This window comes from Theileria parva (assembly GCF_000165365.1).
Source record: "Theileria parva strain Muguga chromosome 4 map unlocalized ctg_529, whole genome shotgun sequence".
In the NCBI taxonomy this organism is placed as follows: Eukaryota; Apicomplexa; class Aconoidasida; order Piroplasmida; family Theileriidae; genus Theileria; species Theileria parva.
This window is the reverse complement of record NW_876246.1, coordinates 1,401,476-1,421,634: the sequence shown is the minus strand read 5'-3', so window position 1 is coordinate 1,421,634 and position 20,159 is coordinate 1,401,476. Positions and strand designations below refer to the sequence as shown.

The 20,159-nt window shown below is 35.0% G+C and overlaps 14 protein-coding genes across 14 annotated transcripts; 6 read left to right on the top strand and 8 right to left on the bottom strand.

Moving 5' to 3' along the window:
• The first annotated feature begins 39 nt into the window (after positions 1-39).
• Slc1a3 (Sodium:dicarboxylate symporter family protein) lies at positions 40-1,936 on the top strand. Its single transcript, XM_759268.2, has one exon. The coding sequence runs from the start codon at positions 200-202 to the stop codon at positions 1,589-1,591; it is 1,392 nt and encodes a 463-aa protein (XP_764361.1). The 5' UTR covers positions 40-199; the 3' UTR covers positions 1,592-1,936.
• On the bottom strand, positions 1,654-2,408 carry TpMuguga_04g00724 (RNA recognition motif family protein). Its single transcript, XM_759267.2, has 4 exons — positions 2,244-2,408; positions 2,061-2,205; positions 1,864-1,944; positions 1,654-1,835 (listed from the first exon to the last, which is right to left on the bottom strand). The coding sequence occupies exons 2-4, from the start codon at positions 2,196-2,198 to the stop codon at positions 1,782-1,784; spliced, it is 273 nt and encodes a 90-aa protein (XP_764360.1). The 5' UTR covers positions 2,199-2,205; positions 2,244-2,408; the 3' UTR covers positions 1,654-1,781.
• A 1-nt stretch (position 2,409) lies between these two features.
• Positions 2,410-3,985, bottom strand: TpMuguga_04g00723 (uncharacterized protein). The gene is made up of 5 exons (XM_061306057.1): positions 2,898-3,985; positions 2,802-2,867; positions 2,604-2,770; positions 2,529-2,571; positions 2,410-2,492 (listed from the first exon to the last, which is right to left on the bottom strand). Exons 1-5 carry the CDS (start codon positions 3,771-3,773, stop codon positions 2,451-2,453), a joined length of 1,194 nt encoding a protein of 397 aa, XP_061161221.1. The 5' UTR covers positions 3,774-3,985; the 3' UTR covers positions 2,410-2,450.
• Positions 3,986-4,021: 36 nt separating this feature from the next.
• Positions 4,022-5,101, top strand: TpMuguga_04g00722 (Mitochondrial ribosomal subunit family protein). The gene is made up of 6 exons (XM_759265.2): positions 4,022-4,384; positions 4,418-4,556; positions 4,585-4,693; positions 4,724-4,859; positions 4,894-5,009; positions 5,039-5,101. The coding sequence occupies exons 1-6, from the start codon at positions 4,140-4,142 to the stop codon at positions 5,083-5,085; spliced, it is 792 nt and encodes a 263-aa protein (XP_764358.2). The 5' UTR covers positions 4,022-4,139; the 3' UTR covers positions 5,086-5,101.
• On the bottom strand, positions 5,082-6,092 carry TpMuguga_04g00720 (uncharacterized protein; the record flags this gene model as incomplete). Its single annotated transcript, XM_061306056.1, has 2 exons — positions 5,281-6,092; positions 5,082-5,250 (listed from the first exon to the last, which is right to left on the bottom strand). The coding sequence occupies exons 1-2, from the start codon at positions 6,012-6,014 to the stop codon at positions 5,082-5,084; spliced, it is 903 nt and encodes a 300-aa protein (XP_061161892.1). The 5' UTR covers positions 6,015-6,092.
• A 214-nt stretch (positions 6,093-6,306) lies between these two features.
• On the top strand, positions 6,307-8,116 carry bkdA (Dehydrogenase E1 component family protein). The gene is made up of 7 exons (XM_759262.2): positions 6,307-6,814; positions 6,844-7,036; positions 7,066-7,416; positions 7,448-7,552; positions 7,585-7,676; positions 7,708-7,889; positions 7,920-8,116. The coding sequence occupies exons 1-7, from the start codon at positions 6,427-6,429 to the stop codon at positions 8,001-8,003; spliced, it is 1,395 nt and encodes a 464-aa protein (XP_764355.1). The 5' UTR covers positions 6,307-6,426; the 3' UTR covers positions 8,004-8,116.
• A 116-nt stretch (positions 8,117-8,232) lies between these two features.
• Positions 8,233-9,566, bottom strand: TpMuguga_04g00718 (putative integral membrane protein). The gene has a single exon (XM_759261.2). The coding sequence runs from the start codon at positions 9,466-9,468 to the stop codon at positions 8,266-8,268; it is 1,203 nt and encodes a 400-aa protein (XP_764354.1). The 5' UTR covers positions 9,469-9,566; the 3' UTR covers positions 8,233-8,265.
• TpMuguga_04g00717 (Acetyltransferase (GNAT) family protein) lies at positions 9,528-10,500 on the top strand. The gene is made up of 3 exons (XM_061306055.1): positions 9,528-9,938; positions 9,977-10,156; positions 10,183-10,500. The coding sequence occupies exons 1-3, from the start codon at positions 9,692-9,694 to the stop codon at positions 10,422-10,424; spliced, it is 669 nt and encodes a 222-aa protein (XP_061161220.1). The 5' UTR covers positions 9,528-9,691; the 3' UTR covers positions 10,425-10,500.
• TpMuguga_04g00716 (AAA domain protein) lies at positions 10,474-13,599 on the bottom strand (the record flags this gene model as incomplete). The annotated part of the gene is made up of 4 exons (XM_061306054.1): positions 13,096-13,599; positions 10,758-13,065; positions 10,570-10,724; positions 10,474-10,533 (listed from the first exon to the last, which is right to left on the bottom strand). Exons 1-4 carry the CDS (start codon positions 13,372-13,374, stop codon positions 10,474-10,476), a joined length of 2,802 nt encoding a protein of 933 aa, XP_061161219.1. The 5' UTR covers positions 13,375-13,599.
• A 117-nt stretch (positions 13,600-13,716) lies between these two features.
• On the top strand, positions 13,717-14,582 carry TpMuguga_04g00715 (GYF domain protein). Its single transcript, XM_759258.2, has 3 exons — positions 13,717-13,883; positions 13,914-14,057; positions 14,087-14,582. Exons 1-3 carry the CDS (start codon positions 13,803-13,805, stop codon positions 14,498-14,500), a joined length of 639 nt encoding a protein of 212 aa, XP_764351.1. The 5' UTR covers positions 13,717-13,802; the 3' UTR covers positions 14,501-14,582.
• On the bottom strand, positions 14,352-16,767 carry vapA (V-type ATPase A subunit). The gene is made up of 8 exons (XM_759257.2): positions 16,635-16,767; positions 16,441-16,569; positions 16,071-16,356; positions 15,860-16,037; positions 15,718-15,828; positions 15,303-15,687; positions 14,727-15,227; positions 14,352-14,695 (listed from the first exon to the last, which is right to left on the bottom strand). Exons 1-8 carry the CDS (start codon positions 16,690-16,692, stop codon positions 14,511-14,513), a joined length of 1,833 nt encoding a protein of 610 aa, XP_764350.1. The 5' UTR covers positions 16,693-16,767; the 3' UTR covers positions 14,352-14,510.
• Positions 16,768-17,322: 555 nt separating this feature from the next.
• On the top strand, positions 17,323-18,757 carry TpMuguga_04g00713 (uncharacterized protein). Its single transcript, XM_759256.2, has 2 exons — positions 17,323-18,312; positions 18,343-18,757. The coding sequence occupies exons 1-2, from the start codon at positions 17,469-17,471 to the stop codon at positions 18,660-18,662; spliced, it is 1,164 nt and encodes a 387-aa protein (XP_764349.1). The 5' UTR covers positions 17,323-17,468; the 3' UTR covers positions 18,663-18,757.
• TpMuguga_04g00712 (Cytochrome c family protein) lies at positions 18,704-19,417 on the bottom strand. The gene is made up of 3 exons (XM_759255.2): positions 19,146-19,417; positions 18,973-19,108; positions 18,704-18,941 (listed from the first exon to the last, which is right to left on the bottom strand). Exons 1-3 carry the CDS (start codon positions 19,282-19,284, stop codon positions 18,779-18,781), a joined length of 438 nt encoding a protein of 145 aa, XP_764348.1. The 5' UTR covers positions 19,285-19,417; the 3' UTR covers positions 18,704-18,778.
• Positions 19,418-19,419: 2 nt separating this feature from the next.
• On the bottom strand, positions 19,420-20,134 carry RPLP1 (60S acidic ribosomal protein P1). The gene is made up of 2 exons (XM_759254.2): positions 20,035-20,134; positions 19,420-19,833 (listed from the first exon to the last, which is right to left on the bottom strand). Exon 2 carries the CDS (start codon positions 19,810-19,812, stop codon positions 19,459-19,461), a length of 354 nt encoding a protein of 117 aa, XP_764347.1. The 5' UTR covers positions 19,813-19,833; positions 20,035-20,134; the 3' UTR covers positions 19,420-19,458.
• Between the last annotated feature and the right edge of the window lie 25 nt (positions 20,135-20,159).

Sequence of the window (20,159 nt, the reverse complement as noted above, 5' to 3'; positions counted from 1 at the left end):
TGGATTTTGAGAATTTTATATTTTATCATAATCTTGAACTTTAAATCGGGCCTTCCTCAAGTGTACATAGACATTAAATTATTTAAGTATAAACATATAACGCTCTATTCCCTTAAATTAAAATGTATTATCTTAATTCACATTTATGTTGAGTGTATTTTTATCTTTTCCTAATTAAATTCAACATCATTTCAACAAAATGGACGACTTGGACCGGTTCGTCGACGCTAACGAAAGCTATAACAACATCCCCAAACGATCTCACCTATGGGCCTACTTTAAAGAGTTCTGGTTGGCAATTGTGACATGCCTGGCCTGCGTTATAGCCATAATTCAAGGTTCTTGCATTAAATTAAATCTTACCAAGGAAACGGGAGTGCCACTGCTCATGTTGCCGGCAAATTTTTTCTTAAGGCACGTGCGTGGCTTTGTAGTTTTATTCATGGTCTTTTCCGCAGCAACTAAAACGACTTTGCTCTTTGAAACCAAAAGATCAACTGTTAAACGTAAAATACTATTTCACTATTTCTTAAATACAGTACTAACCTTATTTGTAAGCTTCGTGGCTGCGTATCTAATAATTATGCGAAGGGATTCCTCAGCCAAAACCACATATTTTGCTAAATTTATTTCTGAGTCATACAGGCCACTAACCAATTTTGTAAAATTTTTCAGAGGATTGGCTATTCACGACATCCCAGGTAATATAATAACTACGAGAGTTGAAAATTACAGCGAACTGGGCTCTGAAAGATTAGAAGGAGGCCTGGGTGATGGCTACAACGCACCCGGCTTTGTTGTTTTCGGAGCATTTCTCTCCGTCTCAACATATTTTTTGGGTAAGGACGGAGAGATTTTGAGAAACCTAATGCAGCTTATACACAGAAGCATGTTGGCGGTATACTGGATTCTGCTTTGTTACAGTCCCCTGGCGCTTTATTTTGCCGGGATTGTTCAGTATGATTTGGTTCAGCAGGAAGGTATGTTTGGCTTTCTGTGTCTGAGATATTTGCTCCTTCTTGCCTGCGTAGTATTCGTAACACTGTTCCAAATCTTTGTTCTCCTTCCTTGTTTACACTTCTGTAGAACTAGAAAGTTTGGATACGAGGTCATAACTAGACTTTTTGCAATCATGCCGAACACCTTCGTCGGAGGCTCTTCAGTACGCATGGTCGAAAAGACTAAAATGTACCTAAAGAGTAAAAGGTTCAGCGTTGAGGCCGTTGACACATATCTCAATTATTGCACGTTGATAAACGGCTCAGGAATAGCGTCCGGGTTCGTAATCAATGCAATTTTTTCTCTCAAACTAAATGATAACGACTTCGACTGGGCAGTGATTCTCAAAATCGTACTTAGTGGCCTACTAGTGAGTCTCGCACTCCCAGAGTTCATCCAGGGATATATGTTTGGAATTATATATTTTCTGAACACCTCGATGATAAACCCGGATTTTATTATTCTTATTTTACTCGTAGATTGGCTTATGGACAGATTTAGAATCGTAGCCAACGTAGTAGCCGACGCGCTCACAGTTGATTATATCGAGTCCATTAGCAAGAGTTCCACAGCCAGCTCTCAAAGCGTGTAACAATAGTTAAACTCACTCATCCCTAAATCGGGATCACGGAAATAATTATCAAAATGGATTATTCAAATTATTAAATTCAATCGGTAAAAAATCGGTTAATATTAAATGTAAAGGATTATATGTTCAACAAAACTCGTTTTATTCCAATGCAGATTTCAAAGACCTTTTGAAAATCGGTCACAATTCACGGTTAGTAATTTGGTTTGGTAAGGGTGACTTTCACCTTCGTTCCATCTATCTCGCCCTAAAACTAATTAAAGTAAAATAGAAACCTGGTCTAGGTGCAATATGGAGAACTTGGCGTCACCATATTTCTCAAAGTAAACGACTCCATATCTATCCTCAGAGTGTTCCTATAATTAATATGATAAACACAAAACTATATATTATTAATTAAACAAGTCTTTCATGGTAGTATTTATATAAGCTTTATTATATATTATCGTTATGCGTATTTTTAGATTAAAACCTTTGTAGATTTATTTAATTCTACGTCCTTAAGTTTTCCAAAGTGGCCAAAAATCTCACGTAAGTGTTCTGAGGTTAAATTCTTAGTCAACGGGTATACATAAACGGCACATTCTTCGTCTTCTCGTTTTTCCTCCATAGATCATCTATATTACAGAAATCAGTTAACTAATATTTGACATACACCCAATAAAACAACAAAATCATATTCAGAGTAAATTTAACAAGAATATCTATGATTCCATATTTGCTATTTTTAAATTATAATAAATACCCATGGAATCCTTGAATACATTTAAAAATTAGGATAATGAAGGGTGGAAGTTCCACACATCTGCCAATGTAAAAAATGAAATTACAACATTCAAAAAATTTAATTAAAAGTTAGGGATCATCCAGCAGATGTTATTCCGTTCTTAGGATTAGTAAAAATCTATATTGCCATTGTTTTAAATGATGTTAATCTTACCGCCCACAACGAAGGATAGTCTTCTCGCCTTAAGTTCACCCTCCTAATAAATATTTAAACACACCTTAAACGTACTTCTCTGGAGTTGGTTCTTTTTTTGTTGTCACTTCATACTCTATCTCCTCATAGTCTTCTTCTTCCTCCTCTTCAACCTTCATGGGATAGTAATTAATGTGAAAAGGATGAACTAGACGCTTTGTGTTAACATGGTCCTCAATAATGTTTGATAAAGGAGCATCGTCCTTAAGTAAAATATTAATATGGGAAACTTACGTTTATAAGCTTTAGGGGGTCACCTAACTCTTGTAGTAGACTTTCAATCCTACTATATTTTTCCCTCTAAATAAGAGTCAAATGTAAAAAACTTACTATTTTAATTAGTTTTCTATTAAAATTCTTGTTTAACACAGTCCTATCGACTGGATTTGGAGAATTGATTTGAGATTCAAATAGGGATGTGGTTGTTCCTTTGTTAATTAGAGGTACATTCTCAAATGATCTGGATGGGTTTGAGCTAGTTTTATTTTTTGGATCATCGCTAAATCCAACGTTTTCCATCCCCTGCGAATTAACACCGATTAAATTCGAGATGAAATCTGAACCCTGGTTTCTTATCCTATTAACGTTAATTACATGTTTGACAACTTTTCTAAGTTCATCAAGCAGATATCCTGACTTGTCATCTCCAGCGGAACCTTCAAACGTTGTATCAAGTCCAGTGTCGGACTTTAGGTGTTCAATCCCTCGGTTACTTATATCTGAGGGGGTTTTGGAGTACTCAAGGCTCTTAAACTGGCCTATTTTAAAACTATCAGATGAAGACAAGTTATCAATAGAAAATCTTATTGATTTCTTTCTTTCAGGTTCTGAAATGACACTTTTATTTGTTGAATTTGAGCCAAGTTTTGAGAAGTCATAACTGGATAAGGAACTCAAGTCATCAAAATTAAACTCTGATCCTGATTTTATTGATGACTTATTACTAATTTGGTTAATGATGGACAGTTTTGAACCAGAATTTTGGTTTCTTTGCCCAAATTTGACAGTTTTCGGGTTGAATTTTGCAACCGTGATATTAACTCTGGAAGTTTCTCCTTTTATGAGTTTACTTGACTCATCTTCATTTAAATTTGATTTTAAATCATTTAAGATGTTTGGCTGAAGTTCCTGATATCCACTTCTACGAAGCTGAGGGTATCTTGAAGGCGGACCCAGTCCAACGTGAATAAATTTCGTGCTTTCCATTTCAATAAATTATCCAAAGTTATTAAAAATAAAATAAAAAATAAAAAACATTTGTAAAATCAAGCTAGCCACAAAAATTCTTGAAAAAATTTGTTAAAAAATTACCTAATAAAACTCATGGATATTATTTATAGAGGACTTAGGAGAAAGGTGCAAAATAAAAATTTTATTTTATAAAATTAGAAATTAATAAATATAATTTTAAAAAGTATTTTATATAAAAAATTCAAAATGATCACCAATTTTATATCACTTTAATATCCCTGTTAAAATTTAACTATGAGTGATAACACATTAGATTTGCAATTGCACAAGCTAATTATTTATAAAAATTAGATTATCTTTAATAAATGAGAATTTTTAATAATGAGTAAAAATCTTAAAACACATTTGTTACCCCAAGCTAGCATATGTAACATTGATTTATTTATTATACACAACATGAGTTTACTCGTAAAATATTTCTTTCCTCCCTCAAAATATTATATTTGTACTGGATTCCATCTAATGGAATCGAATTTGTTTGTGCTAACCCAAACTATGGGTAAGAAGAAGAGAAGGAAGGTTGAGAAGGTTGTAAAGACTCCAGAACAAGTTGAAACTTCTTCCAGGTACTTATTTTAACATTATATGAATGATTTTAGCAATGTTATTCGTCGACAGGATATGGTTGGGACGCCAGAAACTCCAGAATCTATTTCTAAAACCATTAAGGGCCAATTAACCCTAATTTCTAAGGGTTATATAACTAGAAAACACATCGCAAGATTCCGCAAATACAAGGTTTGTCCACAAACTTTTATATTTTAAGGCTTTACGAGAACTTGGTAAAACTCATGATTCTCCAAATTCGCTTAAGAGTTCTTTTGTAACACCTCTTACCAGACTACAGCATGAATCTGAGCTCCCTAAAACCTTGAGTTTGTTTATAACTGTGTTGATTTTTTTAGACCACACTAGGCACGACTTTCCTCACACTTTGCATTACAAGGTAGATTGGTACGGATCCTCTACTCCTCACCCTCATCCTCCTGACAATCGATGTTACGTTTCATTTAATTTTAAGGATTTGAATCTAACTTACAAGTAAGAATTGTTTTATAACCTGTAATAATTGTAGACAACTTGAAGGCTTGAAGGAAATTTTAGGGCCGAAAAGATATGATTTAAAGAGCGGAATCTGTGTTTTGGAGTCTGATTTGTTTGATAACTTGAACCAAAATGCATCATACCTAGGTAGTATACATAATGTGTATTGAATTTAGGTGACATTACTGAGAAATTGATGAAAGTTGTTAAAAATTTACACTAATTTACATTGCCCAGTCTGTATGAAAAGATATTATTCATTGTGTCATTTTCATATTCAAGTTGTGAGAATATGTTCTTTACCCTTGAAAGTTCTTCAGCTGACAGTTTAGCTGTAATAATTTGATTGCTGAGAGTATCAAGGAGTCGAACATTTCTGTAACCAAACCTGAAAAGGTTAAATATTAAGTTTAGATACCTAGAGTAGGAATCCAATGTCTTCATCAGTAGGTTAGAAGATATCGTCACATGATGGTTACTAATATTCTCAATTAGGTTCTCAGTTACAACCTCAAAGAGCTCTTTATCATCGAATCCACACTTGGCGTAAGATCCAATCATGTGAATATACGATACCGTCTCACTAGTTTTCAACTTTTTAAACACAGTGGCCTTGGTGTGACTATCATTTTCACCAATGTGGTTAGAGTCTAAAGATGAGTCAAACTCCTTAAGTTTAGATTCTCTATGACGATCACAAACAGTCTTCGAGATTTTGGAAAACAATGACTTGGGACAAAATGAAAAGTATGAAAAAGATAATGAAAGTAAGGAAAGGTCCTTTAGGGATAAGCTATCCAAGTTCCTCTCAATACCAGAAAGTGCTATATTGTACAATTCCGAGTTACGAACCTTAATACGTTTGTATATGTGTAGAAGTCTAACCCACTGAGAAGGAGTAAATAAGTCCTTAGATCTGAAGGTTTTATCATACACATCATTCCAAAAATATGCGTCAAATATCTGATATTTTAGTCCTTTATAAGCAAGTTTTAAAAGGGAATCCGGCGAATGAACTTTAGCGTCTACCGATCCTAGAGTTTTGGTTACCAAATCATCTATATTTGACCAGTTATTTCTATCATTAATGAATGAGCTAACACAGGAAGAAAAAACGTTTTGTTTAAATCTGAATTTTGACAAAATTAACATAATATAAATAAATTACAAAAATAAATGACAATTAGTCAAAAATATATAAAAAGAAGTATTTAACGGAATCAATTAATAACATGAGAATTTAAAAACTTTTAGGATTAAAATTATAAAAGGATTCTAAGATAATCCTATTAAATATAATATCTTATATAACTTTCTAATAAGATTCTACATTTTATAATACAAATTAAGGTCATTTGTCACATATGTGTGATTCATCGTGGTTGGAAGTAGAGATGGGGTCTTTCATGACCAAATTTATATTATTTACTACATTATTTCCATAATTCTATATATTTTTATAGAATTTCACCCTATTCTGCTTAAATAATATGTAAATTAAGACATTTTATCAATTTATTTTGATATAAAATTTCTATACTATTAGTTACTGTATTTTTTTACCATGTTGTCCAAATTATCACCCATCAACCCCGCCTCAATCAGGAAATATGGCTCATCCATTTTCGGTCTTTTAAATAAAAGAAACCTCAATGCCTCAATTTCATTCTACACCACGCATTCTAAAAGACCTGAAAATCCAAGAGTATTCAATGATCCCTCGGAGGTCAAGCCATATGTCCAGGGACTCAGATACACTGAGTTCACAACTGAGCTGGAAATGGTCACAGATTCTCAAGTTATGCCCATCTTTCAAGTCATGAAGACCGACGGAACATTACATGAAGGGCACAAATCACCCTTTGAATCCGACGAGAAGGTTAAGGAATACTTGCAGATAATGGTAAAACTGAATGTTTGGGATAACCTCTTTTATAACATCCAGAGACAGGGTTAGTTTTTAAACTTAATATTTCAATAGGGAGGATTTCATTCTATATCCAAAACCAGGGTGAAGAAGCCACTCAACTGGGAGCGGGCTTAGCTCTCCAGCCTCAAGACCATTTGTTCTGCCAATACAGGTACTTTACTAAAGACTATAAGAATTTTAGGGAGTTGGGAGTTATTTACGTTAAGGGTTGCACCGAAGACGACGTTCTTGCACAACTTTTCTCGTATGTTTTCACTATATAAAATTATTTAGAACACACAAAGATGAGGGTAAGGGTAGGCAGATGCCTATTTCCTACTCAAAGAAGGAAGTTAACCTTCACACCATTACCACTCCACTCTCCTCTCAAATCCCACAAGCATCAGGATCCGGCTATGCCCTTAAGATGCAAGGAGCCGATGCAGTGGCCATGGTGTTTTTCGGAGAAGGAGCAGCTTCTGAAGGAGATTGCCATGCAGCAATGAATTTTGCAGCAGTGCGTCAGGCTCAGACTATTTTTGCTTGCCGAAACAACTCATACTCCATTTCTACCCCCGTTAGAGACCAGTACATTGGAGATGGTATTGCAATTAGAGGTGTTGCACTAGGTATTCCTTCCATCAGGTTTGAATTTATGCACCCTAAATTTACTTAGAGTTGACGGGAATGATCTTTTTGCTTCTTACATGGCCACCAAATACTGCAGAGAGTACTGCGTTAAACACTCCACTCCAATCGTGATTGAGTACATGACCTACAGGTTTGTTTTAAACAGTTTATTAAAAACTTCAGGATTGGGCACCACAGCACCTCAGATGAGTCCTCACAGTACAGAGGAAAGGGCGAGTTTGAGGCATGGGCAATGGATGGAGTTAACCCAATAAGTAAGAAAATTAACTTTAATAAATCATTTAGAGCGCCTTGGATTATACCTTGAATCTAAAGGCCTGTGGTCTAAGGAGGAGGAAGCTGCACTCCGAAAGTCCGCAACTTCCTACATGCTCAAAAAAATCAAGGAATATGAAAACACCAAGGCATATGAGCTCCTTCCAGGACTATTTGATGACGTCTATGACGCCCCTCACCCTGACTTATTGGTTTGTTCGATTACCCTAAAATTATTTTAGGCACAAAGGAGGGAACTTAAGGAGCACTTGGAGAAGTATAAGGACAAGTACGATCTTTCCAAGTACAGAGGGTTAGGAGAGTAAAACTATATCAGAAACTAAGTTCTATGTTCAGTAATTAATGTTTAACCTCCAAACCTATGATAAATTTACTGTAAAGAAGACAAATTATTCTGTAACGATAATCTGTTGTTAAATTGTTGTATATACGTTATGTTATATTAGTATAATTTATCATTATTAAAAAAGGATAATGTATAATTTATATTAAAATATTATATCCCATCATATTATTAAAAATTTGAGATATTATTAAACTATTATTAAAATATATTAAATTGCGAAATTAAAACAAGTATGAGCCCCCGCCACTCTTTAAGTAATCGACAAATAGAAGGAAAATTGAAAGTCCCACGAGAGCGTAACAAAGAATTAAATGATGATAAGGTAACCGCTCTTTACTAGTCTTTTTTAAAGTCTCGTGTGTCTTCTCTATATTTGTTATTGACTCCATGACGTTGGCATTAATGTTCTCGAACAGACCCATCTGGCCAACCACAGTCCCAGTGAACTTCTCAAACATGGAGGAAATCTCAGTGAGCCGCTGTTGAACGTTGGTGATTGTGCTCAGTTGAGTAGCTTTCAGATGGTCCTTAATGTTATTTACAGTCTTAGCATACTGCATCATTAAAGTGCCTGAAATTTGCTCATCGTTCATCTCAGACTGGTCCAAAAAATTAGTTGCGATGTTGTAAGAGCCCTTCTCATACCTGAGTGAGCCTAAGTTTTCACCAAGAGAACGCGTTAAGCCAATAATGTTCACATCATGATCTATAGGTGGTTGGACAGTATTATTCTGGTTCTGCGACGGAGGTTTAGGTTTGTCATCCTCAGGGTCGACGTATAAAATATGAGATAAATCAGACTTTTCTGACGGAACAAAATGCTGTAAATATGAGTTAGGGATAGAATCCACAGAACTAGTGTCGTCTAGGCTGTTAATCTCAGTAAGATTTTCACTCATCACCTTCATGTAGTTGTCAATGGTTGAATCATACTTGAGTTTGAGTCTTTCATAGTTCTGTACATTGTCCCTAACAATTTGAAAAATGTATCTCAAACAACTAATAATACCTTCACGGTGTTTTCGAATTGCCCCTTTGTTTCCTGACTCCTTACTACTCGTAATTGTCTGCTCAAGTTGATTTATAAAGTCGCCAATGACTTTGGTATCATGGACTATTAGCTCTATGCCTATTTTGTTAAAAGATAGTCTTTTAGACTTTATAAAGAGGATTAAATTTGAAATTTTAGGTAGAATCAGGTTCCCGTAGGGATTACTCTTGAAAGTTTGTTCATTATTAAGGATAATGTACGGAGAAACTATTGAATCAAAGGAGAGCAGGCGATTAAATAACAACGCTGAGATAGCAGAGTATCTGTCAACAATCGTTTCATCAAAAGAAGGTCGTGATGGAGGATCCGAGTTACCAGTGATGGCAGAATACCAGTACAACGACTTGGTCCTGAAATCGCAGGATTTATCCATTAAATAAACAGGGTCAATTAGAAACTATGGTACATTTTATAAAATTTAAATTCAAATTCATTAGTTAAAAATATAAAAATAATCAAAATTATTCTAAAATTTATCAATGTGTATTACAGATACACTATAAAAAAAATTATAGCCAACTATTATTAGTTATGTTTTGTAAATTATAGATTTATTTATCATGATTTTACGATACTCTATTTTGTATTAATATTCAATGTCAGATAAGGAATCGGATCCTCTAGATGATCTTAATCGCAGATATCAAGAACTCAACATTTCAGGCAAATACTCTTTCAACTACGGCCTTCTTAGAATTGTTGACGTCACTATTCACTCAGTACGTCAGTCGTGGATTCTTCTAAAGGAATCTCTACCATATGATCTCAGTTTCTACCTAGACGAGGGGAAAAAATTCCCTGACTTCAATCACATGAAAAGATATGTGAAGTTCTCTTCATTAGGTAATTTTTACAAAATTTATTAAACAATTAAAATTTAGCCTTTGTTTCCGTTTATTCGGCAGCTACCATGATTTGCGAGGTCTGTACCCCGGATTTATCGCCTTCAAGCTCTAAGCATGGTTCTGGAAAAAGCAGTAAATCTAAAATCAAACCGGATCCATTCTCAGTTATCATTGTAGCAGTTTCAGTCTTGTCAAATCACACCGGCATTGGATTATGTAAGTTCACAATTTTTATTTTTTAGCTGTTAGGCTCCTTGAGTACACAATCAACAAGGTAAAGGACGCTAAACTTTCCAAGGTTTACGCTATCGCAGATGAGTACAATAGTTCAACAATCGACTTCTACACTAAGCATGGTTTTCACCGGTCATCGTCCACTTTTCCTGATGTAGTTTCTAATTTAAAAGTTAGCAGGCCTGACTCTAATGTATCTCCCTCCTTCATCATTATGGAGTTACCACTTGCCACTCCAGAAACGAAATAAATTAAAATAATGAAGTACAGGAATCTCTTGTAATAAGCATGTAAAATATTTAAGAGACTAATTTAGTTACAAAATCTTTAAGGTATTTGTTCTTCAGCAACTTTTTATACTGTTCCTACACGTATTAAACACTAGATTAACTTACCGGGGAACGACTTAGATACTCTCGGGACCAGTTCCTCAGAAATTTAGGGTCCAAAGAGTTGTTTACAGTCTTGCAAATAAAAATTGACCCTGTTTTAGCGTAGTGGTTATAGAGTGCTGACCAATGCTTGTGATCCAGCAAGTACCTAGGATTTCCTAAAAATGAAATTAAACAGAATAAAAACGTACCAACTATAAACAAATTACTGCAGGCTCTGGTGATTGCCACATTAATCCTTCTCCTGTCTGCTATAAATGAAGCATCAATAACATTGGTGGTCAAGTCTGGAGTATTCTCACTAATATTCCTCAAGTATTCGTCAGTGAGCTTTGAAAACTTCTTAGCTTCCCTGGGGTCATGAGGCTCAGAATTTATAGTCAGTATTGACCGTGAGGTGAGATCCTCAATCCTGGAATTCCTAGCTTTTCTGTTCCCTACATAGTTAGTCCTTACAGCACTAAAGATAATAATCTCCTTTTCCATTCCCTGGAACCCATCCACTGTGCTAACGTATATTTGATGCGTCTTTGCTCCTGCAAGTGCCCTGAACTGTGAGGCGAGTGTCGGAAGGATTTTAATCCTTTGCGATATCGTGTTCTTTAAAATCTCAGCCTGCGCTGCGTATGGACTAATTACTGCGATTTTCTTGGAGATTTCCTCCTCAGTGATGCCTGGAATACTGGAGAAAATCTCCACAATGATGTCTAGGAGCTGGCACACCAGGTCAACCTCCATCTCATTCACGTATGAAGTGTCACTCATGGACTCCTGTGAGTCAAGTGCAAAGAACACCGTGGGTCTAAGGAGTGGGAACTGTCTCCAGTCCTCTTCAGGCGCACTTGTTGTTTCTTTAGCGTTTATTAGCTGGTTTTGATAGAAATACATTGATGGGAACCTGGTTATCAGTGGGTCCATACGGTACTGTAGTTTCAGGAAGTTTACTGGGTATCCACATAGCTGGAGTCTCTTGAAAAGAGACTGGTCATAATTTAACTGAATTGCTACCTTGGAACAAACTGTCGCTGAGAGCTGGCATGGGTCTCCAACCAGTATTGCTCTTTTACAGCCCAGATTAAATGGAATCAGAGTAGACAGCTCCACTGCTTGTGTGGCTTCATCAACAATTAAGGTATCAAAACAGTTTAGTAGGCCGTGTAACTCCTTAGAACCACATCCTGAAAGTGTTGAACACACCACTTCACTATTCAAAAGTATGTCCATTATGATTGTTGGCTTCTTTATCGTGTTACTTCTATCTCCTCTAATGGTGGATAAATTATTTTTCGAGTCCCAGTTTTTAACTTTAGTCTGAAGACTATATTCCCTCAAATCTTCGTTAAAATTAGGTCCAACGCGAGTAACCGTTGGGTTGTATCTGTTTCCATTCGCGTCAAAAATCCCTCCGTCAGGGCTCACAAGTCTCTTTACTATCTCATCAATTGCTGCATTCGATGGTGCACAAATTAATATTCTCTTATTACTCTGTTTCTCTGAACCGATGTGTATTTTGTTCTCGTTGTTTTTACTATTCTTCTTATTGAAGCAGTCAAATATATTGTGGTCTGTAATTGAGCAGTAGTCGTAGTTTTCATCAGATTGAAGCTCATCAAATGTAATTTTATCCTCAACATCATTTTCATCACCAAAAAACCAAAAATTCTTTTTTCTGAAATTCGACTTTGTGACAAGTCTCTTCTGCGATTCTTTAATGTTTTTCTTCTTATTTGACGGAAGTGAAGAGTATAAAATAACGCTAACTATGCCCATGATGGTTGTGGTCTTGCCCGTCCCTGGTGGTCCCTGAATCAGTGATATGCCTGTGTTCTTTAAGCTGTTTGACAGAGCTGAGAGTTGCCCTGAGTTATAGTTTGACTCTATAGTTTTCTTCAACTGTTTCGGGATCTCAAAATCAAGAACAAGTTCCTTACAGGTATCTGGGTCTTGAGAGTCCTTATTTTCCGGAACTTTTGTTAGTAGATATTCTTTGAGGGGCATATGCTCTAGCATACAAAGCCCCTTAAATTCTCTCATAATCGTAGTTAGTGATATCAGCTTTGATATATGCCACTCCTCAGATGCATTCTTTATTGTTGAGTTACCAATTGGCTTGTGAGTTGAAAGAATTGAACTCAGCTGTTGTTGAATCGCCTTGACCCTGTCCAAATCCCTATCATCAAAAGTCTCTGGTGTTGCAAATTTTGGCGGAAGTAGAAGTATTTTTACCAAAATTCTATTCTTCATAATTGATATTACATATCCCAAACAGTGTTTCAAGTTATCTTCATATATTGGATGTGACAGACTCATCTCAGTTAACACTGATTTAGTTGAATCACCGTTGTGATTAATGAATTTACTATTAATGTCTCTTTTGAGATTAACAAAATTAGGTTTTGAGATATGCAAGAACACTAAATCTCCAGCCGAGAAATCCAGAAGTGGTTGGCTAAGGGTAAAAGTGACTGAACCGAAAACTCCAGAGATGTTACATGATATCTAAACACGATTATCAAACTATTAACTTACCGGCTCAACTACCACTGGTAGTGTGAGATCATTATACTTTGACTGCGTTAGTATCTCAAGGCATTCTACCATGAACAAAGAGAAGAAAGATGTGTGATAATCTTCAACATTAGTGATTTGCGAAGGCAGAGGCTTTAGAGGTGAGTGCCACTTTATTCTCTTCTGGATTAACTTAAGGTTATCGTTCCCATCCTGGATCAAATCTCTATAGAAATCAAACGACAACAGCCTGACAAGTATATCATCCAGAGTGGAAAACTTAGGATTCGTGTTTGACATTATTCATCAACTTTTAAAACAAAACAGGTGTGGAATTAAAACATTGAACACATTTTTTAGATTTAACAATTATTAAAATAAAGAATAACTTTAATGAACAAAGGAATTTCGTAAAATTTTAGAAGAATATTGAAAGAATACTAATATTGTAATTAGTTTAACAAAACAACAAAATACTACATTATATTAGAATCGAATAACAGTCCATTATATTGTTTATATTTTAATATGTTACAAATGATTATTTAAATGGGTACATAACCCAGGGAATAAAAATTCTATGAATAAATTTCCCCATGAGTAAGAAAACCTGAATGAATATTGTATATTAAATGTGTATAATATTAACTAGTTGATAATGTTTATTTTTCAATTTTTATTTAAGATAATTTAAAATTTTGTAAATGTATTGAGTAATAGTCCTCAAAATGGATTATGAATTTAGTGATGAGCAGTGTTGTGTTAAGTGTCAAGAGGCACTAAATTCCTTACACAAATGGTATTATATGGTACGTTTCATTGTTTTTAGTCTATTTTAGGACAATTATGGAGTCCAACAGGGCCCATTTGACAGTTTCTTTATTTTGTTTTATATTAATTCAAACTACTTTGAGGAGAATTCAGCGTTTTTCATCCAGGATACGTTCAACGGCACACCTTCTAACTTTAACACTCTTTTAAACGTAACTTTTATTTTTTAAATATTTTTTAGTATCTTGATACCATTGTCGAGGATGTGAAGAGTCACTCGAATAATCTCTTCACCTGTACACATTTCATGGAGAATTTTTATTCAATTGAAGACTGTACAGTTTTCGACGGTGCTCAACTTCCTGATGGAGTTTCTGCCTTTAAACAGGCTGATGATGTTCGATTAAGCACAGATAACATGTACGCCACCGTTTCACCCCAATCTAGCGCTGAGTTCCATTCTCCTAACAGCGCTTTTGAATTTAATAATGAAGAACTACATAAGGCGCAAACAAAAACTATATTAAAAAAGAGAGTAGAAGATAATTTAAAGGAAGCTGAGGCGCATCTTCAGAGAGTGAATTCGAGGAAGGTCACTCACAGGTTTGACAGTCAACTTTTGGATGAATCTCCAACCAGTCAAGAATTTAGTTAAAATGTTAATTCTAGACGTCTAACATTGAGCGAAGACCAGTAACAATCTCTTCATGTAAATCTTTGAATATTTTAGCATATTCTTCTTCTTCTAGCCTAGGGTCTGTGAACTTTAGTCTGGTTATCTTGTTCACTGACTCCCTCATGATGTTGTATATTGAACTCCATCCAATAGGGTTTCCTCTTTTCGTAGAATCTAAAAATTTTTTATCTAAATTTAAAATTACCGTTTATAACTTTCAGACACTCGTTATAGAACGTGATTATGGTATCCATCATCCCAAACGTTTTGTAGAGTGGGCACCTGAAGTCGTAATCTGTGAATGAATTCTGCTGTAAAAAGTCCTCTCTGATCATCTTTGCCACCTCTAAACACAGTTTTTGATCTTCCGAAAGTGAATCCTTTCCTACTAGTTGTACAATTTCCGACAACTCCGATTCCTTCTGTAGTATCGACTTGATGCTGGTCACGAGGTAGCCGAATCGAGGCATTTTATCCTCAAAGTACGTCTCAAGCAACTTGTCGTACTTTGTGAACGAGTTAGTCCAGTTTACTGAGGGGAAATGCTTTCTCTGGGCAAGCTTTTTATCGAGACCCCAGAATACATGGACTATCGACATTGTGGCAGCAGTTACAGGGTCAGAAAAGTCTCCTCCAGGCGGTGATATGGCTCCCACTATTGTTACTGACCCGGTTCTATCTGAAGAACCTAAACATTGGGCAACACCTAAACAATATTATAGTTTTGTTAAAATATGGATTTACTCAATTTTGAATACATTCAATATTAATTAATACATACCTGCTCTTTCATAAAAAGCCGATAATCTAGAAGAAAGGTAAGCAGGGTAGCCCGAATCTGCAGGCATCTCTCCGAGACGGCCAGATATTTCTCTCAGAGCTTCTGCCCATCTACTTGTGGAGTCTGCCATCATACAGGCGTTAAAACCCATGTCTCTAAAGTATTCTGAAATTGTAATTCCAGTATAAATGCTCGCTTCTCTGGCAGCGACTGGCATGTTGGAGGTGTTTGCTACTAGGCAGGTTCTACCCATGATGGGCACATCCTTCCCATTTACTCTGGTGGTAAGGTGAGGGAATTCTTTAAGGACCTCAGCGATCTCATTTCCTCTTTCTCCGCATCCCACATATACTGTAACGTCGGTATTACTGTATTTTGCCAACGCCTACAATCAAGTAAACATAATTTTTCTTACATGTGAAATACACGTCTTTCCACATCCAAATGCTCCTGGTATTGCACAGGTTCCACCCTTAACTGAGGGAAACAATGAATCTAAAACTCTTTGGCCGGTTAGCAGCGGTTCCTAAATAAAATATTACAAAAGTGACACTAACAGTTCCTTGGAGTTTCTTCAGAATTGGACGTGGTTGTCTGACAGGCCAAATTTGATACATATTACACGTTATTTTCTTATCTAGATATTCTAGTTCCAACAGCTTCTCCTCAACTGTGTATTCACCGGATGGCGCCATGTAAGTAATTCTACCGCTTAGATTTGGTGGAAGCATTATACTAAATTATCATTAGACTACTAAATTGACTAACTGGTGGTTTGGGAATATTTCAGTTTCGTATACAGTTCCGAAAATATCCCCTCCTGTTATTAGATCTCCCACCTTGAAGTTGGGAGATGGGTCGTATTTCCACAATCTTTTTCTATCTAGGGGAGGCATATTGACTCCAACTGGTACATAGTATTTTTGAAACACATCTCTAATTTGTATTAACGGCCTTTGTGTGCCGTCAAAAACAGAATCCAGTAAGCCTGGTCCTAGTTCTACCGATAAAGGTTTCCCAGTATTTTTAACTGGATCTCCGACACGTAACCCGGCTGTAAAAATTAGATTCATGTTTTATAATAAATTAAATGAACATATAATCTTTTTATGGCATATATATCTAAATATAAACGTACACGTGTCCTCATAAACTTGAATATATACAGAATCGCCATCGATTTGAATAATTTCTCCAATTATGTTATTATGGCCGACATGTACGAGCTCAAACATCTTAGTTCCAGGCATTTCATTGGCGATAACCACTATATAAAGATAAAATTATAGGAATTTTGATTATTAATAGTCTAAATCCTATTTATATACTTACATGGGCCAGATACTCTATAGATGGTACCATATTTAGTTTCTTTAAAGTTTTCACCCATTATTATTAGTATTTGATCAACTACAGAATAAATATACAAACACCATACACAACATAAACAGTTGGGATATTACAGAAACGAATCAGCTATATTACTTATTTTTAATGAAAATAATTAAAGATTCTGTAGATAAAAATTGTTTATGGAATAATTAATATAAAAATGCCAAAATAGCGTTGTTTTTTATTAATCATCAATTTAACCATTTATTTTAACATATATTAATTATTATTTTCATTGACAATGATATAGATATTTAACAAAATATATTAGTATCAATTAAAATAGAATAAATTCTATTGCTGGTTAAAATGGATTAATATATATTTATTTTGGTTCATATGTACATCTTAAACAAAAATTACCAAATACGTTTTAATAAAAATAAGTTTTTAATCTATATGAAAGATAAATTAATTGATAAAATGGTTTGGTTTAATAACGATTAAGCTAGACTTTTTTTAAAGTAAAAAAATAAGATGGTAAATCAAGAATTTTGAATTCCATAAATTTTAATTTATTAAATTAAAAAATCATAAAAATATTATGGAGAATTGAAGTAGGTTGATAAGAATTTATGTTTGTGTTGTTATAAATTAGCCGGATTTATTTTGTGGTAATTTTTTAATATTTCACGTGAAATGTTATATTCACTGGGTTTTATTTTTTTAATATAATTTTTAAATATATATGATGGCAAATAATCAGGCATTTATGGTTATAACATGATATTGGAATAAATACGCTGCCCTAACATTTCACTCGCTTCAGTTGCTATGGCAAATATTTCCCACGAATCTTTAATATGTTCAGATTTGAACAAAAGAGAGCTCAAAAGAATTCAATCATGTGGGCCTTACGACACTACCGACTTTGACAGCTCAATAACCATTGACAGCTATAGGGAGCTTCCCCGAAATGTGGTTTCTGGCTCAAGAATTCGCTCTTCTAGCGTACACATAGTATATGATGATCAAAATGACGAAAAAGAGTCTGTTACGACACTGAGTTACATATATAAGAAAATCGCCGCCTTTTTCTTCGTTTTCAACAGGTTTTCAGTCTCCAGCGACATACCAAGTGATATTCCAGCTGAAATTCCGGTTGTTTCAAACGAGGCAAGCATAGTTCCATTCGTTAGGTCATTTAGCATGCTTTATGATTTGAGGCTTAAAGATAAGATTTATGATACCATGGATTATTTAATTAAGTATAATCGTAAGGCCACAGATAGGCTGGTTGCAATGATTACAAGCGTTCCCCTACATCTCGACAAATTTGATTTTTATAAATATTTCACTAATTTCGACTATAGCCTATCCGAGTGTTTCGCACTTTTTATAGAACAACCGCCTGACCTAGACCCATCGACGGTGGAGGCTTCCGATTTGGATAAAATCCCCGACAACATAAAATGCGAAGTCGTTAATAAGCGTTCTTTGGAAGTTATTTCAGAATCTGGACCATATAAATGCCTATATGAACACAATGTTGACTCAATAACTGATAACTCCTTACTCGACGAGATGCTTTGTGGCGTTTCAGTGAAAAAGGGTAAGGTACGATTCTTCCATAAAATAAAGAATCTCGGCAGAAAAGACTCGAAAAAGATGAAGAATGGTATGTTTTTACAATTTTATAAATCTTTAGATGTTGATGAGCCTGTCCATGACTATTTTAAACAAAGATTTTCCACTTTTACAGAGTATTTATCTAAGCGCACTCGAGACAGTTCTGGAGAAAATCAGAATAAGTGGAATGCTCGTACGTATTTCAACGTTTTTTCTAGGAAGCCTAGCTATCAGGACTCAGAGCCACAGGATGATAGTGCACGTGAGCGTTTTGAGGATCATATCCGTCATCACACATTACACTGGGACGAGGTTCAATACGATGATATTGAGATAATTTTGAGAGACGACAATGACAACTCCATTGTAAAACTTCCATACAGTTGTAGGATCATGTAGTGTTTTATATGGTTTCAAAACTTTAGTTAATACTTAACACATATTTTAATATAATATTCAACAGCTAAACTACATTGAAATATTTTAATTTGGTATTAAAATACATTTTACTTGAACTATTTCTTCTCGCATTCCTTTAACACTTCCTTTCCATATTTTCCTTCATAGTTTAGTTGGCGAAGGAAGTGTACAATATCCACCCGGTCCTGGAACCTTGGAAGTCCGGCAAAATTCATCCCGATTTTATTATTTACAAACAATTGCGGGTTTTTCATGTACCTAAACACTTTAAATTAACAAAGAATCAAACCTCATCAAATTTGCGTCGTCCCATACGATTCCTGATGACTTCATGGAATGGGTCATCAGGTTCAGTCCTCCAAGGTTCTGGATCCCCGAAGTGCGACCATAAACATTGAATAAAGTGGGACCAATTGAGCTGAATCCTAAAATTTTAAAATTTAGATTTTAGATCCACTATACCTCCAGTTTGGCGATTATCTGGTCTCATAGAATGACATTGCTTGCAATGTTTTTTGAAAAGCTTTGCTCCTCTTTCAGCCGAGCCTTCCGGGAGTACAAAATCATCCGGAATGTCATTCCAGTCATCTGAAGTTGACATATATTACAGATATTATACTAGAAAATGTAAACTGAAAAGGGAAAATAGCCTAAAAAACAAGTGGCCAAATATTATTAAAAAATTTTAAATTAAAATTTGTAAAAATAAATATATTTTTGAAAATGTAATAACTGATATGAAAAAGAGTAAATTAGAAGAATTGGGTGGTTGAGATTAATCAAAGAGTGAGAATCCCATATCTTCGTCTTCCTCCTCTTCTTCTTTCTTTTCCTCCTTCTTTGCAGATTCTTCAGGTGCGGCTGCTGATGAAGCGGAAGCAGCGGCAGGAGCTGCGGCGGCACCGGATCCAACAGCTGATAATAATGATCCTAGGTCCTTTCCCTTCAATGCGCGGGCGAAAAGCATCGGAGTAAATGGTTGCATGTCTCCCTTTGCTGCTTTAACTAGTTTAAGAATGTTGTCTTGAGTAACATCTAGGCCATCATCGTAGAGGACAAGGGAGGAATAAACGCACATCAATTCTTCCCTCTGCTCCTTGGTTAATTCACTAACTGGAACTGTCGACATCTTATATGTTAGAAATTATTTCTAAAATCAAATTAGTAATAAAAATAGAATATGGTGTTCTGATATATAATTATAATACTATTGTTTCAAGGGTACAATAACGGCTTTACTGTATAAAATATCTCAGATTCTATCAATTGTTGTTATATTAATAATATGTTGTTAATATTATAAGGGGAAAAAACTTATAAATAAATAACGATATTGGGTATCTGACAATACCTTTAATTCCCGATAAAGTTTATAAATCCTTGAAAACTACGAAAATATTAAATAAATATATGATACTACCAATTGATCAGAGATAAAATATGGAATCTACTTTATAATGTTGAATTTAGTAACCC